The sequence below is a fragment of the Taudactylus pleione genome, unplaced genomic scaffold (genome assembly GCF_031769625.1).
Source record: "Taudactylus pleione unplaced genomic scaffold, aTauple2 ptg000012l, whole genome shotgun sequence".
In the NCBI taxonomy this organism is placed as follows: Eukaryota; Metazoa; Chordata; class Amphibia; order Anura; family Myobatrachidae; genus Taudactylus; species Taudactylus pleione.
The window spans coordinates 19,825,459-19,849,524 of NW_028284415.1; the positions used below are offsets into that span (position 1 = coordinate 19,825,459).

General features: G+C 38.7%; 1 protein-coding gene across 1 annotated transcript; it reads left to right on the forward strand.

Annotated features, from left to right (window-relative positions):
* The first annotated feature begins 213 nt into the window (after positions 1–213).
* RNF222 (ring finger protein 222) lies at positions 214–23,868 on the forward strand. The gene is made up of 3 exons (XM_088468478.1): positions 214–261; positions 19,286–19,354; positions 21,070–23,868. Exon 3 carries the CDS (start codon positions 21,089–21,091, stop codon positions 21,719–21,721), a length of 633 nt encoding a protein of 210 aa, XP_088324604.1. The 5' UTR covers positions 214–261; positions 19,286–19,354; positions 21,070–21,088; the 3' UTR covers positions 21,722–23,868.
* The last annotated feature ends 198 nt before the right edge of the window (positions 23,869–24,066 follow it).

Here is a 24,066-nt window from a genome sequence, read left to right on the forward strand (position 1 = left end):
ACGTGGTACTTGTCTGACTGGATAACCTGTGGTAGTGATTAATATCATGTATATACAGTGTAGCTACGTAGTTAAGTAGGAAGTGTCTTTTGTAGTCTATAGTGAGAGAGATGCTGTGGTTCCATAAATGTGACCACACCCCTATACATGAGAAGGGTGTGGTCCGAAGGACTAACAAAATCTGAGGATTTGCAAAGAGGTCAGCATTTGGAACTCTGTACTTGGTACCGCAGCCTGACAGAAGCATCTGAGGCCAACCAGGTAAATCATATGTAACTACTTGTGAGAAACATAGATTTAAAGTACAGAAAAGAGCTATATGTTTCACCATACATTTTTTATTATTCTGTTGAAGCTTGTAGAGTGGAAGAAAAAAGTTCCTGCCAATGTTCTGATGTAGTCGAAGATGCAGCCACTTCCATCAGTGTTACTTGTGAACGTAATCTTAATATTACTTAGGTGCACAGATTATTATTATTATATTATTATTATTATTATTATATTATTATTATACAAACACAGGATCCTAATTGGCAACATTTCATAGGACTGAGCATGAACAGGCACTTTTACATGTCCTACAGTTGTAATACAGTGCAACAAATTGATACAGTATGCCGAACTGACATGTAAACTTATAGTAATAGTTATTTGTTACTAAAAGTTTTATACAAACGTAATAACTGAAACCATTTTTACTGACATTGTTGCGTAAGACAAACATTTCTTCAAAGTTGAAAAAGATATTAATAGCATCTAGAGAAAAAGTTTATAAGGCTATAGTGACTCACAATCATTAGTTTGGTACTTACATATGCAGTATAGGCAATTGTGGAAATTGGCAAATTTTTATATTTCTAATTGACTAATGGAAATGTTACAAGATTTGTACAAAAGTTTTAGTAAATTTGGTGAAAATTTGATATCTTTCTGAAAGTATTATACAGGCACCAATTTTACTAAAAGGAGATTAAGGGCCATATTCAATTTGAGGCAAAGTGTCATTTTCGCCTATTTGAATTATCCCCGTATTCAATTTCAAAGACCTTTCGCCGATGCGAAAAGTCTTTGTAAAAAAACGGGGCTAACTTTTCACCATGTTTAACATGGCGAAAAAAAGAGCAGAATTGGGATTTAGGGGTGCAGGCTTGAAAAAATTATCCTGCACCAATGGGAGTATCATTAAAAAAAAACTGTGTCAAAAAAAGTTTGAATTAAAAAAAAGGGACAACCCCAAAAAATGTAATTTAAATTTGGGGGTGAAAAAAAAAATAGGGGAACAGAATGCAAAACTAATGAAATTAATTCTGGTGGGTCCCCAAGTATGCAGCAGGTGTTTTCTTCATTGCACAGAGTAACGGCAGGTGCATTTTTGCAGAATTTTTAAAATTACCTTTAGGGACTTAAAAAATATGCTTACCCCCAATTTCATGTACTCCAAATTTGATAGGAATAACTAATTTAAAAAAAAAAAAAATCTAAGTGCTATTCTTCATCACTTCTTCATAGCCGCAAAAAAACACCTGCCGCGGCTATTTAAAAACCCTAATTACCTTCAGCAGGGAAAAACAGAGGTACCCACAGTGATCTCCCATGTCAGGACATGATTAGGGGGTTCCCACGATGAATTTTCCTAAAAATTCCCATATTTTTCCCGATACTCACCTTTCCGCAGGCTCCTGTTTTTGCCAGCTCCAAATTGAATATGGGGATAAAGCAGGCATGCGCCCGATGCTTTATCCCCAGAAAAGCTCCGATGTGGATCGAAAAGTCCAGCACGGACTTTTTGCTCCCTAATTGAATATGGCCCTAAACTATCTCTAGTGTAATTACTAGTCTCACAGTGGGGGTGATTCAGTGGTGGGCGTTGTTGCAATAGTAGCTGCATCTTTTATTGTAGCCAGTCCTGCGTCTTTATTCTAATGATGCTATTAAGACGTTCACTGGCTGCACACCATTGGCCATACAATCAGACATTGCTCCTGTCCTATGGCAGACACAGAAGGTCTGACTGAACATGGCTGTCGGTATGAGTGCAACTGCGTCTGTAGGAGCAGTCGTTGACACCAACACGCCCGTGTCTGATAGCACCCCCACCCACCCCGGTCACCAACCAAATTGCATGGATCTGCATGCAATTTTTATCTGCGTCTCTGTGCGGTAACTATTGGGAGGCATGCGCAGTACAGCTCAGACTCATGCGCAGAGGGAAACCACTTGGTCACTTGCGCTAGATGGCTTCTCTGCATCCACCACTGAATCACCCCTTTGTCTACCAAGCACAGGATTGAAAGCTGCTTTACCAACCTGGTGTGACTTCTCTGAGAATTGCACTGAAACCAAATTCTCTACATGCTGCCTATACTTTTAATCATTCATTTAATGTAACATAGTAATTTGTCAATAAATAAATGCTTTTTTTAAGTAAATGGTTAAAGGCATGTCTGACGGTTATTTAATTACAAAATCATATATATAAATTATTTTATATTTAATGGATTGACGGCACCTAACAAACTGAAGCTTATAAAATATCCCTTCTAAGAGCAGATTTATTTCTGAGTGATGTCGCCCAGAATTATAGTAAAACTACATTGCTCGTTGACCTGTGCATCCTTTATGGAAGCATTAGGTAAGATGAGTGATGTTGCTATCACGTTTCGCCGCTGTTCTGAGCTTTTTCACACCATTTTGACAGCACATTGCCCATATGGCTTGAAATGAGATGTAAATACTAAAATTTAGTCTACAACTACTAGACTTTTGTATCTATCTAACTGTATGCAAATCCATGTGTATGTTCATATATATTTATATGTATATATAATATATATATATGCAAATCCTTGTGTGTGTACATATATATATATATGTAATAATATATATATGCAAATCCATGTGTATGTACATATATATATATATGCAAATCCATGTATATATATATATATATATATATATATATATAATGTAGTGGATGGGCAGCGGCACTCCTCAATAAGGTACGCTACAAGTCGGGTAATAAACACCAGTAGGTTAAAATTGAAGGACATGCCCCTTTATAATATAAAGGAAATATTGCAGCTGCCAGCCACAATCCAGGCGGCAGAATGTCGGCTAGGGATTCATGACAGGCATTGAGATATATATATATATATATATATATATATAGTGTAACAAAGACTCGGCACTCGTCCCTCAGACTATGATACTGTGGGTGCCCTCTGCAGAGAATATCGATAATGTAGTGGATGGGCAGCGGCACTCCTCAATAAGGTACGTTACAAGTCGGGTATTAAACCACTAGTTTACAAAAAATGTGCTGAAAAACTCGGCTTATACTCGAGTATATACGGGTACATTGCTGTCTGCATGCTATGTTCTTTGCTACAAAAGGTTATTACAGGTTGAGCCTCCCATATCCAAAATGCTTGGGACCAGGGGTATTTTGGATATCAGAATATTCCATATTTTGAAATATTTGCATACCATAATGAAATATCTTGGGAATGGGACCCAAATCTAAACACAAAATGCATTTATATTTTATATACACCTTATACACACAGCCTGCAGATAATTTTATACAATATTTCAATAATTTTGTGGCCCAAACAAAGGTTGTGTACATACTTGAAATTTATTTGTTTCATATACACCTTAAAAACAAAGCCTGCAGGTAAATTTATACAATATTTTTATTAATTGTGTGCTTTAAACAAAGTTTGGGCACATTGAACTATCATAAAAGCAAAGGTTTCACTATTTCAGTCATGCAAAAAATATTCCATATTTTGGAATATTCCATATTTTGGAATATTTGGATATGGGAGACTCAACCTGAATTGTTATTATTATTATTATTATTAATAATAATTATTATGATTATTATATATTAAAATATAAGTGCAATTTGGGCACATGATGGTTTAAGTGAACACAGGGCCGTCTTAACAGCTGTGTAAGCCCTGGGCAAAGCAATGCATTGGGGCCCCTACCCATCCATTAACAGGAATACAAATGTAAATGGTCAATAAAATTAAACCTTTAGATTTATTGGTATTTTCAACAAAATCAATGTTTAAACATAAAAAAAATGTAAAGCGAGAACTACAGACTCCATCTCACTCTTCTCTTCTCCAGCTTGCACTGCAGTTCCTGCTCTGAATTGCAGCTGTGATTAAAGTATGTGGGCCCCTTGAGAGAGGGGGGCTTGTGGGATTGTTCCCCCTGTGCTCCCCCTTCCTCAATATGGCTCTGTGGCTGCAGGGGGGGAGGCAGGTAGAGAATGCTGTCTGGCCACTTTGAATGTGTGTAATTCACAATCAGAGCAGCCAGGGAGCATCTTTTTATTCTTACTCCTCCTATGCACAGAGTGAGCGGTCACACACTCCATGTAGATACCCCCCAGCCCAGCCTGCTCAAAGGCCCCTAGAATTGTAGGGCCCTGGGCAGCTGCCCAGTGTCTCTAATCTATACACTAAGATGGCACTGTGAGCAAGAATAAAGCATTTGAAAGAAGAAAGCACTGCTTGTGAGATTTTACAATCTAAAGAGGAGGGGCAGACAGATGGGTGACATAGAGGGGAGAGACAGTGAGCGAGGAGGATAGAGTGTGGTCAGTATGACAGCTGGAAGGCTTTAAAAATATTGCAGAGAAGAGCATATCTGGGTGAACTTCAAGCAATGTAATAAAATGATTCACACACATTAAATTTGCCAAATTGTACTAATAAGTTAGAAATTAGGCAAAACCAACTACTACTTGTGAGAAACAGAAATGTAAATGCTATTGAAAGGGGCAGTACTAAAGTGGTAGGAGACTGTACTTACAAGTGGACAGTATGGTTGTGTAGTGGTTAGAATTCCTGCCTCACAGCACTACAGTTATGAGTTCATTTCCCAGCCATCGCCTATATGTGTGGAGTTTGTATGTTCTCTCCATGTTTGCATTGGTTTATTTCAGGTGATCAGGTTACCCCCTGATCAGCGTTCGGGATTGCGGTGCCAGGATTTAGTCAGACAACTTCCCGGCCATCGGCATTTCATACCCAACCCCAAAATGTGTTGTCAACTCTTCAGCGTGCTGCTCAGTCAGTTTGGTGTCTATATTCATTCCAGTGATTGTAGCTCTTTTAGGGGACATGTTAGGGGATCTAGCAGTGCTCATATATCCCCCCTAGAACCATTAAAAAACAAAACCATAACTTCTAAAATACATATTACTATTTAACCACATAAAATATAATATGTATTTTAGATTAGGTTAGGGGCTCCTGGGGGTAGCTTAGTGATAGGCCCCCCCAGGGGGAGGTTAGGGTTAGGCAACCCCCTGGGAGGGTAAGGTTTAGGCTGCGGGGCGGGGGGGGTTGGTTTAGGCACTTACGGGGGTGTTAGGGTTAGGCACTAGTGGGAGAGGTTAGGGTTAGGCACCCCTAAGGGAGGGTTAGGGGGGGAGAGGTTTAGTTATACTTACCTTAATTACCTGTCTGGATCTTCACTGCTGCCGGTCCTCCGGCGTCGGGATTTGAACTGCCGGACATAGGTCCGGCGGTCATTTATACTGATCCTTGCAGGTACTAAAACAAACTGAGTTATAAAGTGAATTGGTGAATTCAAATACAGACATGTTCATTAATGCCAAATAATTAAATGATTCACTATACTTTGTACAATATACATTGCTGATTCATTCCTAAGTGATGTCACTGGATTCTGGTGAAATGAGAAACAACATTCACATCACTATTTATTCAGCCTGCAAACTGGCTGTCTCCGTTGGGTGTCATTAGCGTACTGGATGCCTTGGTTTTGTAGCAGTGTGTTTGGATTGTGTGCCCAGAGCACATTAAAGGTTCATGCCTGGGTTCAATAGCTCGATTCACCAGTTTGGCCAGTTTGTAAGCTGTACACACCAATAGGCCGCTCGATGTGCCTGGGCTGACATCACAGCTGGGCGGGCATTTAAATTTGCCCACCCAGTTTAAATGTCAATGTTACTGCTCTCTGCAGCAAGTGTACTAGTGATCGGTGGGTCGCTCATACACACAGCCAGATGCACCCTTATATCTTTCAGATATAACAGCATCGGCTGTGCTGCAGTACCGACCTACTATGTCTGTGAACTACGTCGTTCACAGACATATTGGGTGTACACACCAGCTGATGCACTTGCGATATATTGTTTGTCAATCGAATAATATATAAACAAGTGTGTAGGCAATGTTTTTCTTGTTTAGTGTAGTGTACCGAGGGGCCTATTTATCAAATCATATTAGAGGGATATACCTGCAAATATAAAGGAGCCCCTGAATGTATCTTCAGATGGCGTTAGCCACTGTAGCCTATGGACTATTAACCGCAATTTTTCTGTAGGATCCCTTCCTGGTGATGTCCGCTTGCAGACGTGCACTGGTTTGGAGCCCCCCTCGAGGGGCAGAAGGAGGAAGTAAAGTGATTGCTTATGCCATCACATTACTTATTACTGATTGCGGGATGGGGTCTGTGTCTAATGCAAACAAAATAATGCAAAAAATTATAAATATAGGTATAATGCAAAAAAATTATAAATATGCCCTATAATGTTATATGTTTTTATTAATTTCTTGAAGAAGAATTCCATTTTGAAGATAGTTTTCCTTTAAGATTTCATATTTTTCCAGTGTTGATGTCATCTGCAAATACACTAATGACACATTAACAGATGCATAAGCTAAATACTTCCGTCCCGTTTGTCGGCTCAGTTCAGGTCGCTGACACTGTACAAAGATCTGGTGATGATTGCATTTACCAAAGTGTGGTTCAGCGCACACAGTCTGGGAAGCAATCCGCTTACAGATAAACAGCAAGGGTGCTTCACATATTTACAGAAACATATTTGTTCATTAGTAATGTGAACTGTCAGTATAAAGCTGTAATTAGAATTGAAGTCTGCATAGAGAATATACTATGCAGTAAAACCCCACAGACTGAATTCTTATCAGTGAGTTAAGAATCTGGTTCCTCATTTGAATTATAGCTCTGTCCAGAGCCGGATTTGACCTCATGGGGTCTTAGGCAAGATACCAGTTTGGGGCCCCTCTCCCTCATATAATACATAGCACTATACCTTGGCGTGTGTGCGCAGTGCGATCACAGTGCGTGCACACTCTATCAATAATCGCTCAGCCCATCGGCAAATCAGAACGAAAAATCGGATTTGCACGGGGTCGCATGCGATATCGTGTGATTGGCCGTGATTATGAATCATCCGATGGTCTATGGCCATCCCTAAGCTGGAGCAGCTGGGGCTGGACGGCGGATCCGGTGACTCTCCTCCTTCCCCCTGGTATGCACAGTCACTCTGAGCCTGTGACAGTGACCTGTGCAGACAGCGGGACTCTCTGGAAATGTAGGCAGGACCGTGTGACATCATGTCGTCATGCTGTACTCGCGCAGTGCTCCTCTGGGAGCATTTTGACCGGCCGGATTACTTGGGGCAAAGGGGCCTGTCCACAGGCTCCAAGGGTCCCGCCAAGCTCTAGGCGAGCACCTAGGTTCAGAAAATGATAAAAATAGCGCACCTGAAAATCTATAGCTGCTTCTATGTTTTCTATTTTTTAATAGGAAGAATCTGTTACAATATAAGAAGCGCTGACTTAAAATTAATGAACGTGCATGTGGCTGTCTAATGTATTGTAAAGGAATGTGAGATATTAATTTAACATGTAATAATGTGGAACAAATAGATGAATCTGCGAACCACTTGAAAACGAAAAATAAGTAAAATATAACAAATGAAAAATTAAATTTGATATAAACATAAATAAAATTGAAAATAAAAATAAATCTAAAATGAAAATATAAATAAAATGAAAATGAATAACAGTCTGAATGAAAATATATATATAGATCGAAATAGATCAGTGCAGATAATGTTTAAGCTCTTTCAGGGGTTGAGTGGGTGCCCGCTGCTGTACTGCAGTCCCACCTACTGTAGGTTGCCTAGAGGGAAATCAGGTCCTGGCTCCACCTCCCATGATCTTCAGGTTTACAGATTTTGGCAGATTATGTTCACACACTTGGTAGAGTATTTTCACACTGACAGCTACCCCTGAGGAGGAGATGAATCAAATCTGCAAGAGAGATATAGTGGAGAAGTACCACATAGCAACCAATCAGCTTTTATCTGACATTTTAAAGACTGTACTAAATAAATATCTAAAAGCTGAATGGTTGCTATGGGCAACGTCTCCACTTTATGTCTCTTGAAGGTGTGGTACATCTCCCTTGGAGACTGCAATCTAAGTAGAGCGCACCTGTCTCACTCATTGGAGCCCATTGTTTTGTAAATTACATGAGAATTCATAACCGATAACAGCCTCAATGATCTCATTACAGTTTAGGGGTCTATTTACTAAGCAGTGTTAGGAGACAGAGTGAAAAGTGATAAGGTGCCAACCAATCAGCTCCTAACTGCCATCTCACAGGCTGTGTTTGAAAAATGACAATTGGGAGTGGATTGGCTGGCACCTTATCAATTTTCACTCTGTCTCCTAACACTGCTTAGTAAATAGACCCCTAAATTTGGTCAAACAGGGTGTGGCTTACCAGAACTATGGGTGCGACTTTGCACAACATGACTGTGGTTAGGGTGGATCTGGGCAATATGGTCATTGCCTAATTTGTCCCAAATTCCAACTGGATAATTTTGTCAGGTATGGGAGTGAAGCCTAGTCACTAGAAATCTGGTGTAGAGCCCACATAAGATTTCAACATCACTAATAAAATTGGGACTCAGGGTAGTTTCCTGAGGAAGCAAGAGGCATCTTGTGAAACACGTACAAGTGAAGTGACAGCTGAAAGGAGCTTATGCAGCAGTAGTCACTATCATGTATAACGCCATTATTATATGGAACTTTGTAAGTGTATTCCCCTTGTCAGCTAATATGTATACTGATGGTATTACACTATGAAATGTTTTTACTTATTGGAGAAAATATAAAAGAATTGTTAATTTATCATGAAGGTCTAAAGCTGCTTAAATGAAAAACAAAACAAAAACATCTGAAACACTTTTAGTTGATGAGTGGAACCTTTTATTTACACAGGTTTAATTTGTGGTCACACATTACACTATGAAATGTATTTGTATGTTTCATTGAGCACCACAAAGCACAACAAAGGTCACGTTCACTTTGGGATTGTTGAAATCTGACACAGTTTCAAATTTTCACGCACGACTCACCTGGTAAAAGGTTAGGAATCTTGCTGCACATTATTCTCTACGCACAGAGTACACTATTGTGTTATTTTATGCTTTTATTTTACATGTACACATGGAACTGATGTTCCTTCAACACAGTGGGAAAGAATAATATATTTTTAAAGCTTTGAATAATATATATATATACTCAATCAAAGGACTGGCACTCAGGTCAATCAAATCATCCTTGCCAGGTTTTTTTTTGGAGGGTGTAACCCATCCATTACCGCAACCCATATAGTAACCCCTATAGTAAGAAACAATGAATTTGAAGTACAAAAATGTTTACATTGCTCATAGGTCTCATATAATAACCCAAACCCATCCAAAGGGAACTCCGGTATGGCCTAGTCATAATATAGATCTATTACACATATGAGTATTATGAGGATATTATAAGAATATCAAAAATCAAAAATCAACACCCCTCACAACAACTACTAATTCAACCATTGTCAAAAAATGATCAACCCAGACCCAACAATGATAAATGATCATTGAGTCCTTTAGGTTGTAAAACATCAAGTTTCACAATCCACTGTGCTTCCCGTTTTAACAAGACTTTATCACGATCACCCCCACGGGGAAGTGGCAAAACCTGGTCGATCATTCTGTATCTCAATGATACTAACGGATGATTATTTTCCTGAAAATGTCGGGCCACGGGTTGGTCACTCATTCCACTCTGTAAAGCAGCTTTGATGGCGGATCGATGCACAGCCATTCGTTCTTTAAACTTCCTTTTAGTTTTTCCTATATAGGAAAGCCCACAGGGGCATAAGATTTGATAAACCACATACATACTATTAAAAGTAAGATGAAATTTAATTGGAATCTTTCTTCCAGTATGTGGGTGGCAAAACGAGTTGCCAGGTATTAAAAATTTACAGGTAACACGTGCATCTGAAACAACCCAACTGCTTCACAGACAGAAAATGTGATGAAGAGGATATTTCTTTGGAAGAATAGTTTGTTTTAACTAATAAATCTCTTACATTTTTCCCCCTTGAATAACAGGGCATAAGATTACAGTTATTAAGCCCCAATTCTGGGTCCGTAGTAATCAAAGGCCAGAGATTTTTTGACACTACATTAATACTAGAGGAATGAGTGTTATATTTCATGACCCAGGGTAATCTGTTATCCTGATTTTTTCTAGGTTTTTTACATAATAAATCCTCTCTTCTCATAGACAACACTTTTTGTTTGGTCACTAACAATTGCTGTTTATCGTATCCCCTCACTACGAATCTCTCACCCATATCATCAAGTTGTTTTAAGGCTCTTTCCCTATCATTATTGGTTCTAAGAACCCTAATCATCTGTGAAAAAGGTAACCCAGCTTTCAATTTTTTAGGGTGACAACTCTGGTATTGTAGTAGAGTATTCCTGTCAGTGGGTTTTGAATAAAGAGTTGTAGTTAATTTATTACCCTCCCTGATCAATCTAATGTCCAAAAAATCGATTGTATCCTGATTCAAAACATATGTGAACTTCACTGGACTAGAAGTAGCATTGTGACCTTCAATAAGGTTTGCAAATTTTTCTTTGGTGCCTTTCCACAAAATGAATAAATCATCGATGAAGCGTGTATAACACAGTCTATCAGACCCAATATCACTGTTCTGAAAAAACACTTCTTTCTCAATCATAAACATATAAATGTTTGCATACGCCGGAGCGACCGCAGAGCCCATGGCGCAGCCCGTAATTTGTTGAAAGTAAACATTATCAAACATAAAGAAGTTTTTAGTCAGAATCAGTTCAAGTAGAAGTGTATAAATCCTCACCTGTATGTCACTAAAAATTTTGCTTTCACATAACAATTGGCGCACCGCACTTATCCCATCCACATGTGGGATGCTAGTATATAAACTTGCTACATCAATAGTTATAAACCATACATTGTCAGGCAAAGGGTCAAAATTTTTAAGCTTATTCAAAAAAGACGTGCTATCAAGCAAGAAATTCTCATGCTTCTGTACCAAGGGTTGCAAAATAGAATCCAACCACACAGATGAGGGCTGAAAAAGTGATCCCCTGGCCGCTATAATCGGTCTGCCAGGCGGAGGGAATATCCCTTTGTGCATTTTTGGTAATGTGTATATTACCGGCATGATCGGAAATTCCGGCAACAACACATTCAATAAAGCGTCGTTAATAACAGAAGTATCCCTCGCAAATATCAATAAATCAAGTAGTTCCTGTTTAAATAATGATGTGGGATCACCACTCAATCTACGGTAAGTTTTCTGATCGCTAAATTGCCTCACAACTTCTCGTACATATTCCACAGTATCTTGCAGGACAATAGATCCGCCTTTATCGGCTGGTCGAATTGTAAGATTAACATTCCGTGATAATGAATGTAAGGCTTGTCTCTCCAGTTTAGATAAATTCGGGTGCACTGGGGGACAGTTATCCATCGCAGTTGAAACATTTTGATTTAAAGTACTTATAAACGTTTTTATTGATGGATTGTATGAAATTGGATCAAACTTCGATTTCTCCTTAAATTGTAACAACTTTGTAGGTCTGTCCTCATCATTTGGCATATTGCCGGATTTTTGGGGGGTTTTGAAGAAAAATTCTTTCAATCTCAACTGTCTCTGTAATTGGTATTTTTCAACCTGCCAGTCATATTCAAATAAAGGATTATCAGGGATAAATGAAAGACCCTTCTTTAGTAAACTAATCTTGCTGCTGGATAAATTGTGTGAAGAGAGATTAAAAATTACATTCTCCGTGGAACTGGGTTTTTTTTGCCACGACTTTCCCCTCTTATTCTGTCCACCGCGTCTGGTAAAACGCCTGGAACGAGATTTTGTTGTGTACGAGTTGTCACCCCTAAAGGGCCTGAAGGCTTTCTTCTTGATGTGTTTTTAGGCAAATCAGTATCACTAGCAGTGCTATAAAAATCCTGTGATGAATCCATATCAAAAGCTATGTGCTGCGGTTTCTGTTTTCTAAAAAAGGGTTTCCTTTTTACCATATTCCTGTTGGCCCCCTGACAGCCATCGGTAAACTTGATGTCTCTCATAATCAAGTTCCACTTTACGTAATTTTTCTTTTTTGAATTTAATCAAATCCCGTTTATAAATACTGAGTTGGTTAGATAATTTCTCCGCCCAATCCAGCTCTTTATCAGCTTGCAAAATCGGTAAATTAATTAATTCAAATCTGCTAATTTTCTCCCCGATAGTTGTTAATTCCTTTTTTGATTGATCAATCACTAATAGGATGAGATCATAGGAGCACCTGTTCAAAATCCCAATCCATTTTTTACAAAATACAGGGTCGTTCCGTCCAATAGTGGGACAGTTTCTTACTCTGAATCCCCGTGGTATTTTCTTAGTTTTGAAGTAATCACTTAGTGAAATGCCATGAAGTTTAAAATCCACCTCTTTCTTCTTTAGGCGTAATAAGTCCCGAAAAATAGCAGTCTATTGTGTCTATATGTCCGTGAGTGCCGCACCCCGTGAATTTATATATATATATATATATATATATATACCAGTCCTGTAAACCCGGCACTCCTTGCTTGAAAAATAAGTAACTGCTCCAGTGCCATCCTTTAAGGAATAAATCACAGATACAAGGAGTAGACGAAAGGCAGCACTCACAAGGCTTGTCTTCAATCACCAATATTTATTTGTAACCTAACATATGTTTCGGGCAGAAGCCCGTCATCAGGGATTAACATACATCTCACAAAGAGTACTTTTATGTAGCCAAGAACTCCCTCCCACATCCAATTAATTGTGTGCACTTGTGAAGGGTAATCAATGTCATTCACCTGCAAACAATTAAATGCCAGCTTGTAACATCCACTGATAACCCAGACATTAAAATTGAAAGCTGTTATATAAGTGAAATACCATAATAATATATATCTTAATTCACCAAGACATAAAATTATACCATAGTGTTACATACATATACAAGTGATTAAAAACATTTTGAAACAATTTGTAGCAACATGTTCAAACAACTTTGATTGCAAATATAAACTCCACACATAATTTTTGCTTCTTACATCCATATTTGAGATATTTAACTTTTATCTTACCATCTAAAACCTGAGTTGTTATATTCCATGTTTGTACTATCATATCAGGTATTTAAATCAATCTTTCACTATTATTTTTAGAGAAAACAATATAGGCCTAAAGTTTCATTCAAACAAGTATAAACTCCACACATAAGTTTTGCTATTTTCAACCAAATTATAGATTTTTAACACTTATCTTACCATCTAGGACCTAAATTATTTAATTCTATGTTTGTACTATAATATCTGGTATTTAGATAAGGCTTACATTATTCTTTTTAAAGTTATTTTTAAAGGAAACATTGCATGCCTAAGGTGTCCAGTTTGGGTATCCACCTGCTCTCTAATTGTAGCAGGCGTTTACCTCTATTGTCTCCTCTCCTAGATTGGGGTACTTGATCAATAATTTTTGACTGTATACTAGATGCATTATGACCTGCCTCCAAACAGTGTTTAGCCACTGGTTGTTCTGCCACTCCTTTTTGGAAGGCTGCCATAATCGCTGTGCAATGATTTGGCACTCTGTTTTGCCCACATAGTGTTTACCACATGGGCAAGACAAAGCATATACGTACCACAAATCGCGATGTACATGTTAAAGGGTATTTTATTAAGAATTTTTTACCGGTGAGTTGGTGCATACACACGGTATGATTTTCTCCCCAAACGAAATCGACAGGGGTGTGCTCAGTGTTGTTAACAACACTGAGCACAAACACTGGATGAAATCAATAAAGATTTTGTTCAGTGCCGGGCTCCCTCCCTTATCCCTGTTCAACCTGACAATATCGTTAGGTAGGACAGGAGGTTCGGGCGATGAATGGCAACTACCAACTGCAAACGGGAGCATGCATTGGTAGTTATCGTTCATTGTTTTGTGGCAGAAACTGGACGATTTTTTGGACGATTGAGTGATAACGACATCGTTATCATTCAGTCGTCAAAAAAATCGACCCGTGTGTACGCACCTTAAGGGTGGCTAATAGTGTTCCCTAGAATAAGCAAGCAACAAAAGTGTTCACCAATTGTAGGTTCTTCAGGTCAGTAATATCATATTTGACCATTAAATCTTTAAAATTTCTTCCTTTCTTATAGGCTGTCATTACTCGGATATTGTTTAATAATGGCAGATATCTATCAGTTTTTATTGATGTTATCACTGGCATTAGTATAACAATTTACCCATGGTATTGGATGTTTATCAGTCTTATTTTTTACTTTAGACCTAAAAGTATCACTGCGAGGCATCTGCATTACCTTTTGTTTAAGCTTTTTCAAGTGGGTTATTTTACAACCCCGCTCTTGAAATTTAGAAACCATTGCATCAAGTGCAACTTCCACCTTTGATGGATCACTGGTCTACACCTTATATATATATATATATATATATATATATATATATATTTATATATATATATATATATATATATAAGGAATCGATGTTTCAAGATCCTAAGACCTTTTCCTCAGGACTGTACATTAACAAAGCAAAAAAACTTCATTTTCTTCTGTACCCATGATTTTGTGCATTTAAATGCTTTTTTTACCATTTTGGGCTTGAGAGTGCTGCCTCATTTTTTCCTTATATTTGTGGTGCTGCTATGCACTGCTATAGGAATTTCTACTCTACATTACAATAGGAAGGCACCCCTGTTTGCTCAGCTCATCCTGAGCGCCGAACATGTAAGACTAAATATATATATATACAGGTTGAGTCTCCCATATCCAAATATTCTGAAATACGGAATATTCCAAAATATGGAAATATTTTGGCATAACTGAGATAATGAAACCTTTGATTTTTGATGGTTCAATGTACACAAACTTTGTCTAAGGCACAAATTATTAAATATATTGTCTAAAATTACCTTCAGGCTGTGTGTATAAGGTAGAAAAAAAAAAATATATATATAGTCGTGCCACAACCTAACTGTGCACAAGCAGCCCAAAGGTATTCCCCTGAGTTCTTAAGGATATCACCTACTCCTCTAATACACAATAAACACAATAAAATGAACACAAGGGTATAGGGTTAGGCGCTAGTAAATGTAAAAAATAAAATATACATTCCTTAAAGGGTTGTAGTTTGTAGGATTTCTGGTATCTTTAAAATGGATCCGAAGAGTCAAAGCATATGCAGTTTTCTCATTCAACGCAGATGAATATAAAAGAGAAAAACATAGCCAATGTTTCACATGCTTTTAGATATATATTTATGATGCAAAAACAGGGAGGGGGGTGTGTTTGAAAAACACCACTGAATTGATGAAAGTGCATACCCCACTCACAAGAAAGAGTGATTAGTTGCTCCCATAAAGGTTTCTTTTAGGGGTCCACCAATACTTAATATGACGTATAAGAAACTCCCAAAAGGTGCCTTTATGTATTTCGTCTATACTCTGCCTATGTGAGTTTTGGTACGCACCTTTTGGGAGTTTCTTATACGTCATATTAAGTGTTGGTGGACCCCTAAAAGAAACCTTTATGGGAGCAACTAATCACTCTTTCTTGTGAGTGGGGTATGCACTTTCATTAATTCAGTGGTGTCTTTCAAACACACCCCCCTCCCTGTTTTTGCATCATAAATATATATCTAAAAGCATGTGAAACATTGGCTATGTTTTTCTCTTTTATATTCATCTGCGTTGAATGAGAAAACTGCATATGCTTTGACTCTTCGGATCCATTTTAAAGATACCAGAAATCCTACAAACTACAACCCTTTAAGGAATGTATATTTTATTTTTTACATTTACTAGCGCCTAACCCTATACCCTTGTGTTCATTTTATTGTGTTTATTGTGTGTATAAGGTGTATATGAAACATAAATAAATTTCATTTCTGTACACAAACTTTGCTTGAGCCACAAAATTATTGAAAATGTTGTATAAAATTACCTGCAGGCTGTGTGTATAAGGTATATATATCACATAAATGCATTCTGTGTGTATATTTGGGTCCCATTCCCAAGATATTTAATTATGATATGCAAATATTCCAAAATGCAGAATATTCCGTTATCCAAAGTACCCCTGGTCCCAAGCATTTTGGATATGGGAGACTCAACCTGTATATATAGCTATAGAATGATATGGGTGAGTGTATCTATAACACACTGTATTCTGACACAATGTTTGGTTTTTATTGGCTTTAGAGTGTATTGTGTCAAGTGTACACTCTATAGCCCATAAAATCCAAACATTGCATTAAAATACAGTACCACGACATCACACATTTTCCTGCCCACCTCTAAGGAGTCAAAGGAAAATTGATGATGTTGCTGATTGAGAAGTGCCACTGTTCCAACCATTCTGACAGTACTATTAAGTTCAAATACTCCTTATATATATTTTTCTTTTGTGTCTTTTGCACTAGGTTACGCTTGGGAAAAACAAGTAATTAATAGTGCAGAAAGAAAAGGGGCCTAATTCTGAGTTGCACACTATGTTGATGCTGGACGTAGTTGTGCGATTGTGATTTACTGCACATGCTTTCTGATGTGTTCGTACAGAGGGCCTGATTCAGAGATGGACGTAATTGCAGCAGTGTAATTTCGTTCATCTCAAATGCAAACGCAGTAGGACATGTTTGCAGGAAACACACACCTCCTCGCAGGGCTGCCATCAGAAATCGTGGGGCACGGGACTGCCTATTTTGTCAGTCCCGGCCCCCCCACCACCTTATCAATAAAAATAAAATAAAAAATTGTCAAATGTTTTGGGCAAAAATTATTAAGCCCTTTCCCCACTTCACCCCCCCTCCTGCCGTTTATTAAATCCAATATGTGCCATGATCTGCCCCGCTCTTTCCCCACTTCCTTCCCCCCCTCCCCCGTTTATTAAGTCCAGTCTCACCCTGTTTGTTAAATCCAGTCGGTGCCTTGCCCAGCTCTTTTTTCCAAACCACTCCCCCCCCGTCCTGTTTATTATTCTTAAATCCATCTCCTCCTCTAGTTACTTAATGGCACCGGAACCAGGTTGGAAGCGGCGGGTGGTAGCTAGCAGTGACTGGTGGCGGGCAGTAGCAGTGGCCACGCCCCCCCCGTTCAGCCAGGGTCCGGGCCGAGGACTGCAGTTCTGCTAGACCCCCCCTGATGCCGACCCTGCCTCCTCACTGCATCTGTGATCCCATCGCTGTAACCGAGGTCGCAGCCTAGGGCCGCCATCGCAATGCGACTCAGAATCAGCCCCTGGAGGTGGATATGCCAGTATTTGTCTTTTTCCAGGGAAGGTTGCAACCCTAAGTCCACAAAATGGCTGCCTCATGCCAGTAATTATGTGTGCTTTGATTGACTTGTTTATCCTGATTATTAGTGCAGCCTAAATAAAACCTGCAACTACTGCATCTGCCTATTGTCAGTAACTCCTACTGAATTGTTAGAATAGAGTGAATCAGCCAGTGAATAAACATTTTCAGGTTTAATACAGTAATCTTACATTTTAGTGCACACAATCTTCGATTAGATCTACTGATTATGTTTTATTGATGTAATTCATATTATTCATTTACTGGGCTTGTCTGTGTATGTGCTAGCATTGTGCGTTCATTCACTGGTAATTCCTACGCCTCTCCTGTTTTTAGTTGTAAAATTCTAACTATTACATCAATCTTTAAACCAAAAATGTATTTTAAAAGTATACATATAATCATGGCACGTCTCAAACTAGTTTTTATGTTGTATCTTTTACATACACCATCCCCTTAAATATGAAAATTTCCTTAACCGTTTATTCACTGGACAATTCAACCTACAGTATATTCTTATTTTAAAAATTTGCTCAGTACAGAAAATTACTGCCTCCTTGTTAATGACAGATGCAATTTATTGTCTCTTTAATTACTTGTGACAAGTAGGTTGCTAGATTCCCTTGCTGTGTTTTTTTTTTTTCGTTAAAGTGAACTGTTGGCCCTATTCAGGTTGGTTCGCACGCACCCGCTCACTGTGAAAATATGCTACTGAATGCAATCGCACGACAACCGCAGCTCTATACCAAGACGCCCACTACTGTATAAAGCCGCCCACTTCCCATGACATGCATCCGCAAGTCAGCGAAAACATCGGTAACATCGGAACCATCTGCACAGTTGTGGTTGACCCGACCCTACCGCACAATCTGCTAAACTTCCTGTCGCTATCTAGACCTCTGCCCGCATCTGCAATCGCAGGTGCTTAATTATGCACACCCCTGTAACGGTTTTTAAACGCCCAAGCACGCCAGCGTTTCTCTGACCAACCCCCTATCACTACCCTCAAAAGGTCAATTCCTGTCAATCACTGTGTGAAGACCCTGCGTGCTCACAGCAAATGCAGTGGCTGGTTCGCGCACGTGCACTGTGTCTTATACGCATGCAGAATGCAAACATTGGCTGGCTGCGTGTGAACGCATCTTTGCGATCCAACCTGAATCAGGCCCTGTGTCCTCTGTATTGCACACGTATCCAAGAAAGACCTTACGCAGCATTATAGATCACTAAAAATCAAATGCACTGGTTAATAAAAATATCATCGTTTTTGGGGATTCTTTCCGAATTGCCAGGTCCTCCTTCTTTAGAGGCTTCTGTGACATCATTCCGTCAAATTTCCCAGTCTGCGGGATGCCATTACTTGTCTATTCCATAAAATCTCCTACCTCCAGTCCATTATGTGCCCTGTAGGATACTCAGCAAGTTATAAGCTTTTAGTCCAGGTGTGTAGTTCTTTGCTGAACAAACAATGATGGGCTGGCTGCCAGCCCACCCAAAAAAAAAACAACCAATACAAATTTATACCAGGCCAGCCACGTTACTTTTCAGCTGGTGACTTGGAAAGATGGGTAGGCTCCTAGCTTAATGCCAAGCCCAGTAGGCAAAAAAAAAAAACAGGTTAAGCAGCATTCAGTGATTCACGTCAGTCCTGAGAATCTCTGCATTGGATGATCATGATTGTCCCTTTTGCACAACACAGAAAACACCCTGATCTTGTTTAAAACCTCACTATGTTTTCTTGTTTCAGATTATTCATACAATACACCTGAAGAGGACAGACCTTTGACTGTAGAGCTCCACAACAAATGTTATCAATGTAAGTATTACCAATGCACTATTATGTACTGACAAATGTGTAACTAGGTGCAGAACTGTCATCTAATATAATACATTTAGAAGGGGGAGTTTTATTTAGTTGATGTGCATTGTTTAACCTTATTTTATGCTTGTTATGTTACATATGACAGACTTTGTTGCAAGCACTGTACTTTAATTTACTTAGATAGCTGGTGTTCATCTTCTCTATAGGCAGAATATTTGTTTTCTTTCTGTTGCTTAAATTTGATAAATGTTTCTACACCAAGTTTTTTACGACAAGTTAATGTATGCTACAGTACTTATTTTTACGAGCATTTATGAGATTTGTTATTAATATTATTAGTAGTATATCAGAAGTAGTAGTATTATTAATATCATTAGTATTATTCTATAGAAAATATACTGTCATGTATTTAGCATAGCCTGTAGGCTAGTTTAGGGGGGTCTATGTATCTATTATTTCAGTACACTCCATGTGGAATACATTTTATATGTTTTTAGCATATACAAGTCTTTTTTGTAACTGGTATGACTTCCTTTTATAGTATAGTGGAATAAACATATTTTTATTTCATGTTCCTTATATAGAGGAAAAAGTGCAAAATAATTTACAATAATTCTTCCCCAAGCTAGGTTTCTGTGAATAGTACTACCCTAAATATTTATCTTAAAATGTAGTAAGCTAGTTCTCCTGATTATCAGAGTATACAAGCTCTGATATTGTTATTGGCTGAGGGATAATTGTATTTATTTTCATTTTATTTGTACCCGACTCACACTATGCTGCTGCTAAAGTGGGTATGATTATGTACCCATGGGAGGAAGAACTAGGAGGGTACATAGTGGGGAAAGACAGCCACTGATAAATATTAGGGGGTCCACACATGTTTGTGAATGCAGCTTAAATTCAAACTACAATTAGATCTACATAACACAAAATCCAATAGTGCTGGGAAAAGATATTACCTGGACCTCTCTCCATGGGGTAGATTCAGCCTCACATGATGTCACACACATATTTCCAGATATTATGGTACAGCACTTTTGAGGTACAAGGAAAAATAAGTGATGGTTAATAACCCCCGGAGACACATTACACAAGGCTCCAATGAGAACTCGCACTTAATTGAATCTGCTTCCATATCTGATGAAATTTCAGTGACTGGTTTTCCCCACAGCCTTCTTGCACAGAATGTGGAAGTGCTCAGTGAGTTACACATTTAGAAGATAGCCCCTGCCGTGATCACAGAGTATTCAGGATATTGAGAGCATAGGAACAGAATCAGTCGATTGATGCACACTCACTGGAAAGTCTGTCACTGCCATTAACCTACATTGACATAGAATAATGCACAAGGATGGGTGCTTCTTTACAGACCACAGAAATCTGAAGTGGCTTCTAATAACCATTATATTTTACTCCAAGGGAAGGGATGTGTTGTTGCTTATAATACAAAGACTTTCCAAAAGAACCGTAAAACAATGACACCAGAATTCAACATTATACAAATAATATTAAGAGGCATTTATACATATATAACCATAACCTGCAATATTAACAAAAGGGGACCATTTGTTCTTAGGAGATCTTAGGAGATCTAAAACAATTAAGATCCAAGTATTAGACAGCATAACATTATTTAAATGTTATTTGGAATAATAGTTTTGGAACAATTAATGAAGCTTCTTGAAACAAATTTTCTTGGTTTTCAGAAAGCTGTGGTAATACGCCATGTCCAGTGAAGACACCAGCAAAGAGACCCCATCGAATGAGTGCCCCGTGTGTTACGAGCATCTGCAGAACCCCAGTATTTCTGAGAGAAGGTTGAGCTGTGGTCATTCCTTCTGCCATGACTGCCTGGTGAAGTATCTAATGACTGCCAAAAAGGAGGGTTCCATAAAGAAGAATATAATTTGTCCTCTATGCCGCTATGTGACATTTCTTAGCAAAAGGGGCCTTATTTTGCCACCAAAAACTGGAGAGCTCAATCAGATCTTAGAGGTTCCTTTCACTCCATCATGCTTAAGGCACTCTGCAATTATAGGAAACCCCAACACATTAGTTATCCCCATCCAGGAGACAACTGGGTCTAACAGTCTTCAAGACCTCTCAAGATGCACATGTCCTGGTGATACCAACACAGATCTAACAAGCCACACATGTGGCTCCCAAGTCTTTGTCATCAGTGACCAAGGACAGCCAATGGACAGTGAGGATGTTGTCACCATTGCGCAAACACATCACGTGGACGCCAGAGTCAACTGCTGCCGATCACCATCTTTAATCATGATTCTCTTGTTGATATTTCTTGTGGCGGTCTTGGCTGCAGTACTTCCATGGATACTGTTGGTAAAAAAAACGTGAAGAGGACAGTCTTGAACCATAAGCAGAATGTGACTAGCACTAATCTAGTGTATTCTTACTAACAAACAGATATCTCGTATGAGGTGGTCATCATGAATAGGTGCATCTTGCCTACTCTGGTATACAATTCCACACAAGACAAATTTCAGCATGAGTTCTGGAGAAGTAAGTGCGGTATGTCAATATGTATGGACAGAGCACACATGGAAAACAAGACAGACAGTAGATACTAAAAACAATGTGGCAGCTTATGTATTTACTTGTCAGACAAAGAAAGAACATTTCAACCGTTCAATCATGTAAACTATGACAAATGTGTCATGTCATCAGGTATTTAACTAATGACCTAGTTCTGTTGTGATTAAAAACTTAAATTCTATTGCCAATAATGTGGCGTTAGACGTCATTCTAAAATTGTGTGCCTTTGAGAATACAGGTGATTAAAATGTATATTAAATATACATTAAATGAAGGGTTTATAAGAGTTTACTTTACAGATGTATGTAGAAACAGACTTTTTGTCACAGATATAATAATTTTAGATCATCAAAGAGAATGTGTTTAGCATGGTATCACTTTAATAAAAAAACATTTGAATTGTCCAGTTGGCCTGATTCAGAGGTGGAGGCTAATGCAGCCGCGACTTCATCGTTTTCCGAAGAGCGGCTGCGTTTTTATGCTAATGTTGCAGCCAATGGGACAGAGAAGCCCATCGGCTGCAACGATAATATGCCGCTTTCAGTATATCAACTGCACGTCATCGCACCATCATACATTGGACCTGCCCCATGGAGGCACAGAATGGCCGTCTGAACATGGCCGCCGAAGTCAGTGCAACTGCGACAAAAGACGCAGTCACTGACTGCGACACACCCGCGTTTGGCTATCCACCCCTGTTACCATCCAGAAACGTGCAGTGAATTTGCCCCTCTCTGCATCCAAATTAATTTTGTGGCTTTCGGCGGTAACCATCGGAACGCATGTGCAGTGCGACTCGGACGCATGCATAGACTTAAAGCATCAGTCGCTTGTATCAGACATCAACACTCTGTCCACCTCTGAATAAGGCCCAGAATGTCTATTATTGTTCTAGTTATCAAACTGTATATTTATGTACAAGCGTTTGTGCAGTCACTGTATAAAAGCAATATTGTATGTTTCAGTAAAAGGACTCCAAGAGTCATAACACATGAAGGTTATAAAGCTGTGAAAATGAATGACTGTGTACTGATTTCATTAGTGTGTGCTGCAATGTTTGCAGGAACTGAGTTTTCTCAAAGTGTATCCTCCAACATGGGTAGACAGCGATATTGTGGGCTGAACCAGTTTTCAGTCTAACGCAGTGGTTTCCAAACTAGGGTGCCTCGGACTCTTGCAGGGGTGCCTCGGACTCTTGCAGGGGTGCCTCGGACTCTTGCAGGGTACCTCAGGTTGGTGGCTCAGCACCAAATCAAATTATTTATGGTCAATGTAATGTAAATATGTGGACAAACAGAAGTACAAACCTGTCCACCACCATATAACCAAACCGAAGGATGACAGGTAAGCACAATTTACTTCACTTTAATACTTTACTAAATTCTTTTCTGAATTTCTCAATAACAAACTTTTGGCTTAAGGGTGCAGTGAAAAAACAATGCTGTTACTCTAGGGCGCCGTGATTCAAAAAAGTTTGGGAATCACTGATCTAACGATTTACCTGAAACACTGAGGAACGGTTCTACTCACATTATGTCTGCCTCTGTTTTGAGTAGCTGCCTGGTACACTAAACGTCTTATGTGAGTGTATTCTTATCAAAGCGAGGTATACACTTGCCTGGACCTGGCTGCTGGAACAGGCAGGGCAGATATAATTTGACAGGGGTGGTGCAGTTTTGCCTTGGTTATATTACACAACTGATGATTGATTTAATTCACACTTCAAGAAAGGAATCTGAAAAGATAAAACACTAATTACATAGCTATATTAGCGGCATGCTGGGTACATTGTGCACCTTTCACAACCTTGTTGTTTTCCACCTTTATGTATATTTTAAACACAGGGTTCATAACTTGTGGGACATGACTCAAAACCAATGTCCATATATATATAAGAGGGGATCTTCATGCAATTCCATGTTACAAAACTGTTGTGTACCTCCATGATTTTAGTAATAATAAATCATAGCATATTATTATTTTTACTGTTTCCTTGGTCCTAAAAGTAACATTTGAATACAAATGATGTACTACATTAGACTTATAATCATCAGTATCGTAATGAATTAGTAAATTATTTTATGTTAATTTAAATTTACTGCTTTTCTATTAATTTTCTCTCATTACTTTATGCCTGTTACCAAACA

What these genes read in the sequence shown, in the direction of transcription:
- RNF222 (XM_088468478.1), top strand. Translation starts at nt 21,089, where the DNA reads ATGTCCAGTGAAGACACCAGCAAAGAGACCCCATCGAATGAGTGCCCC.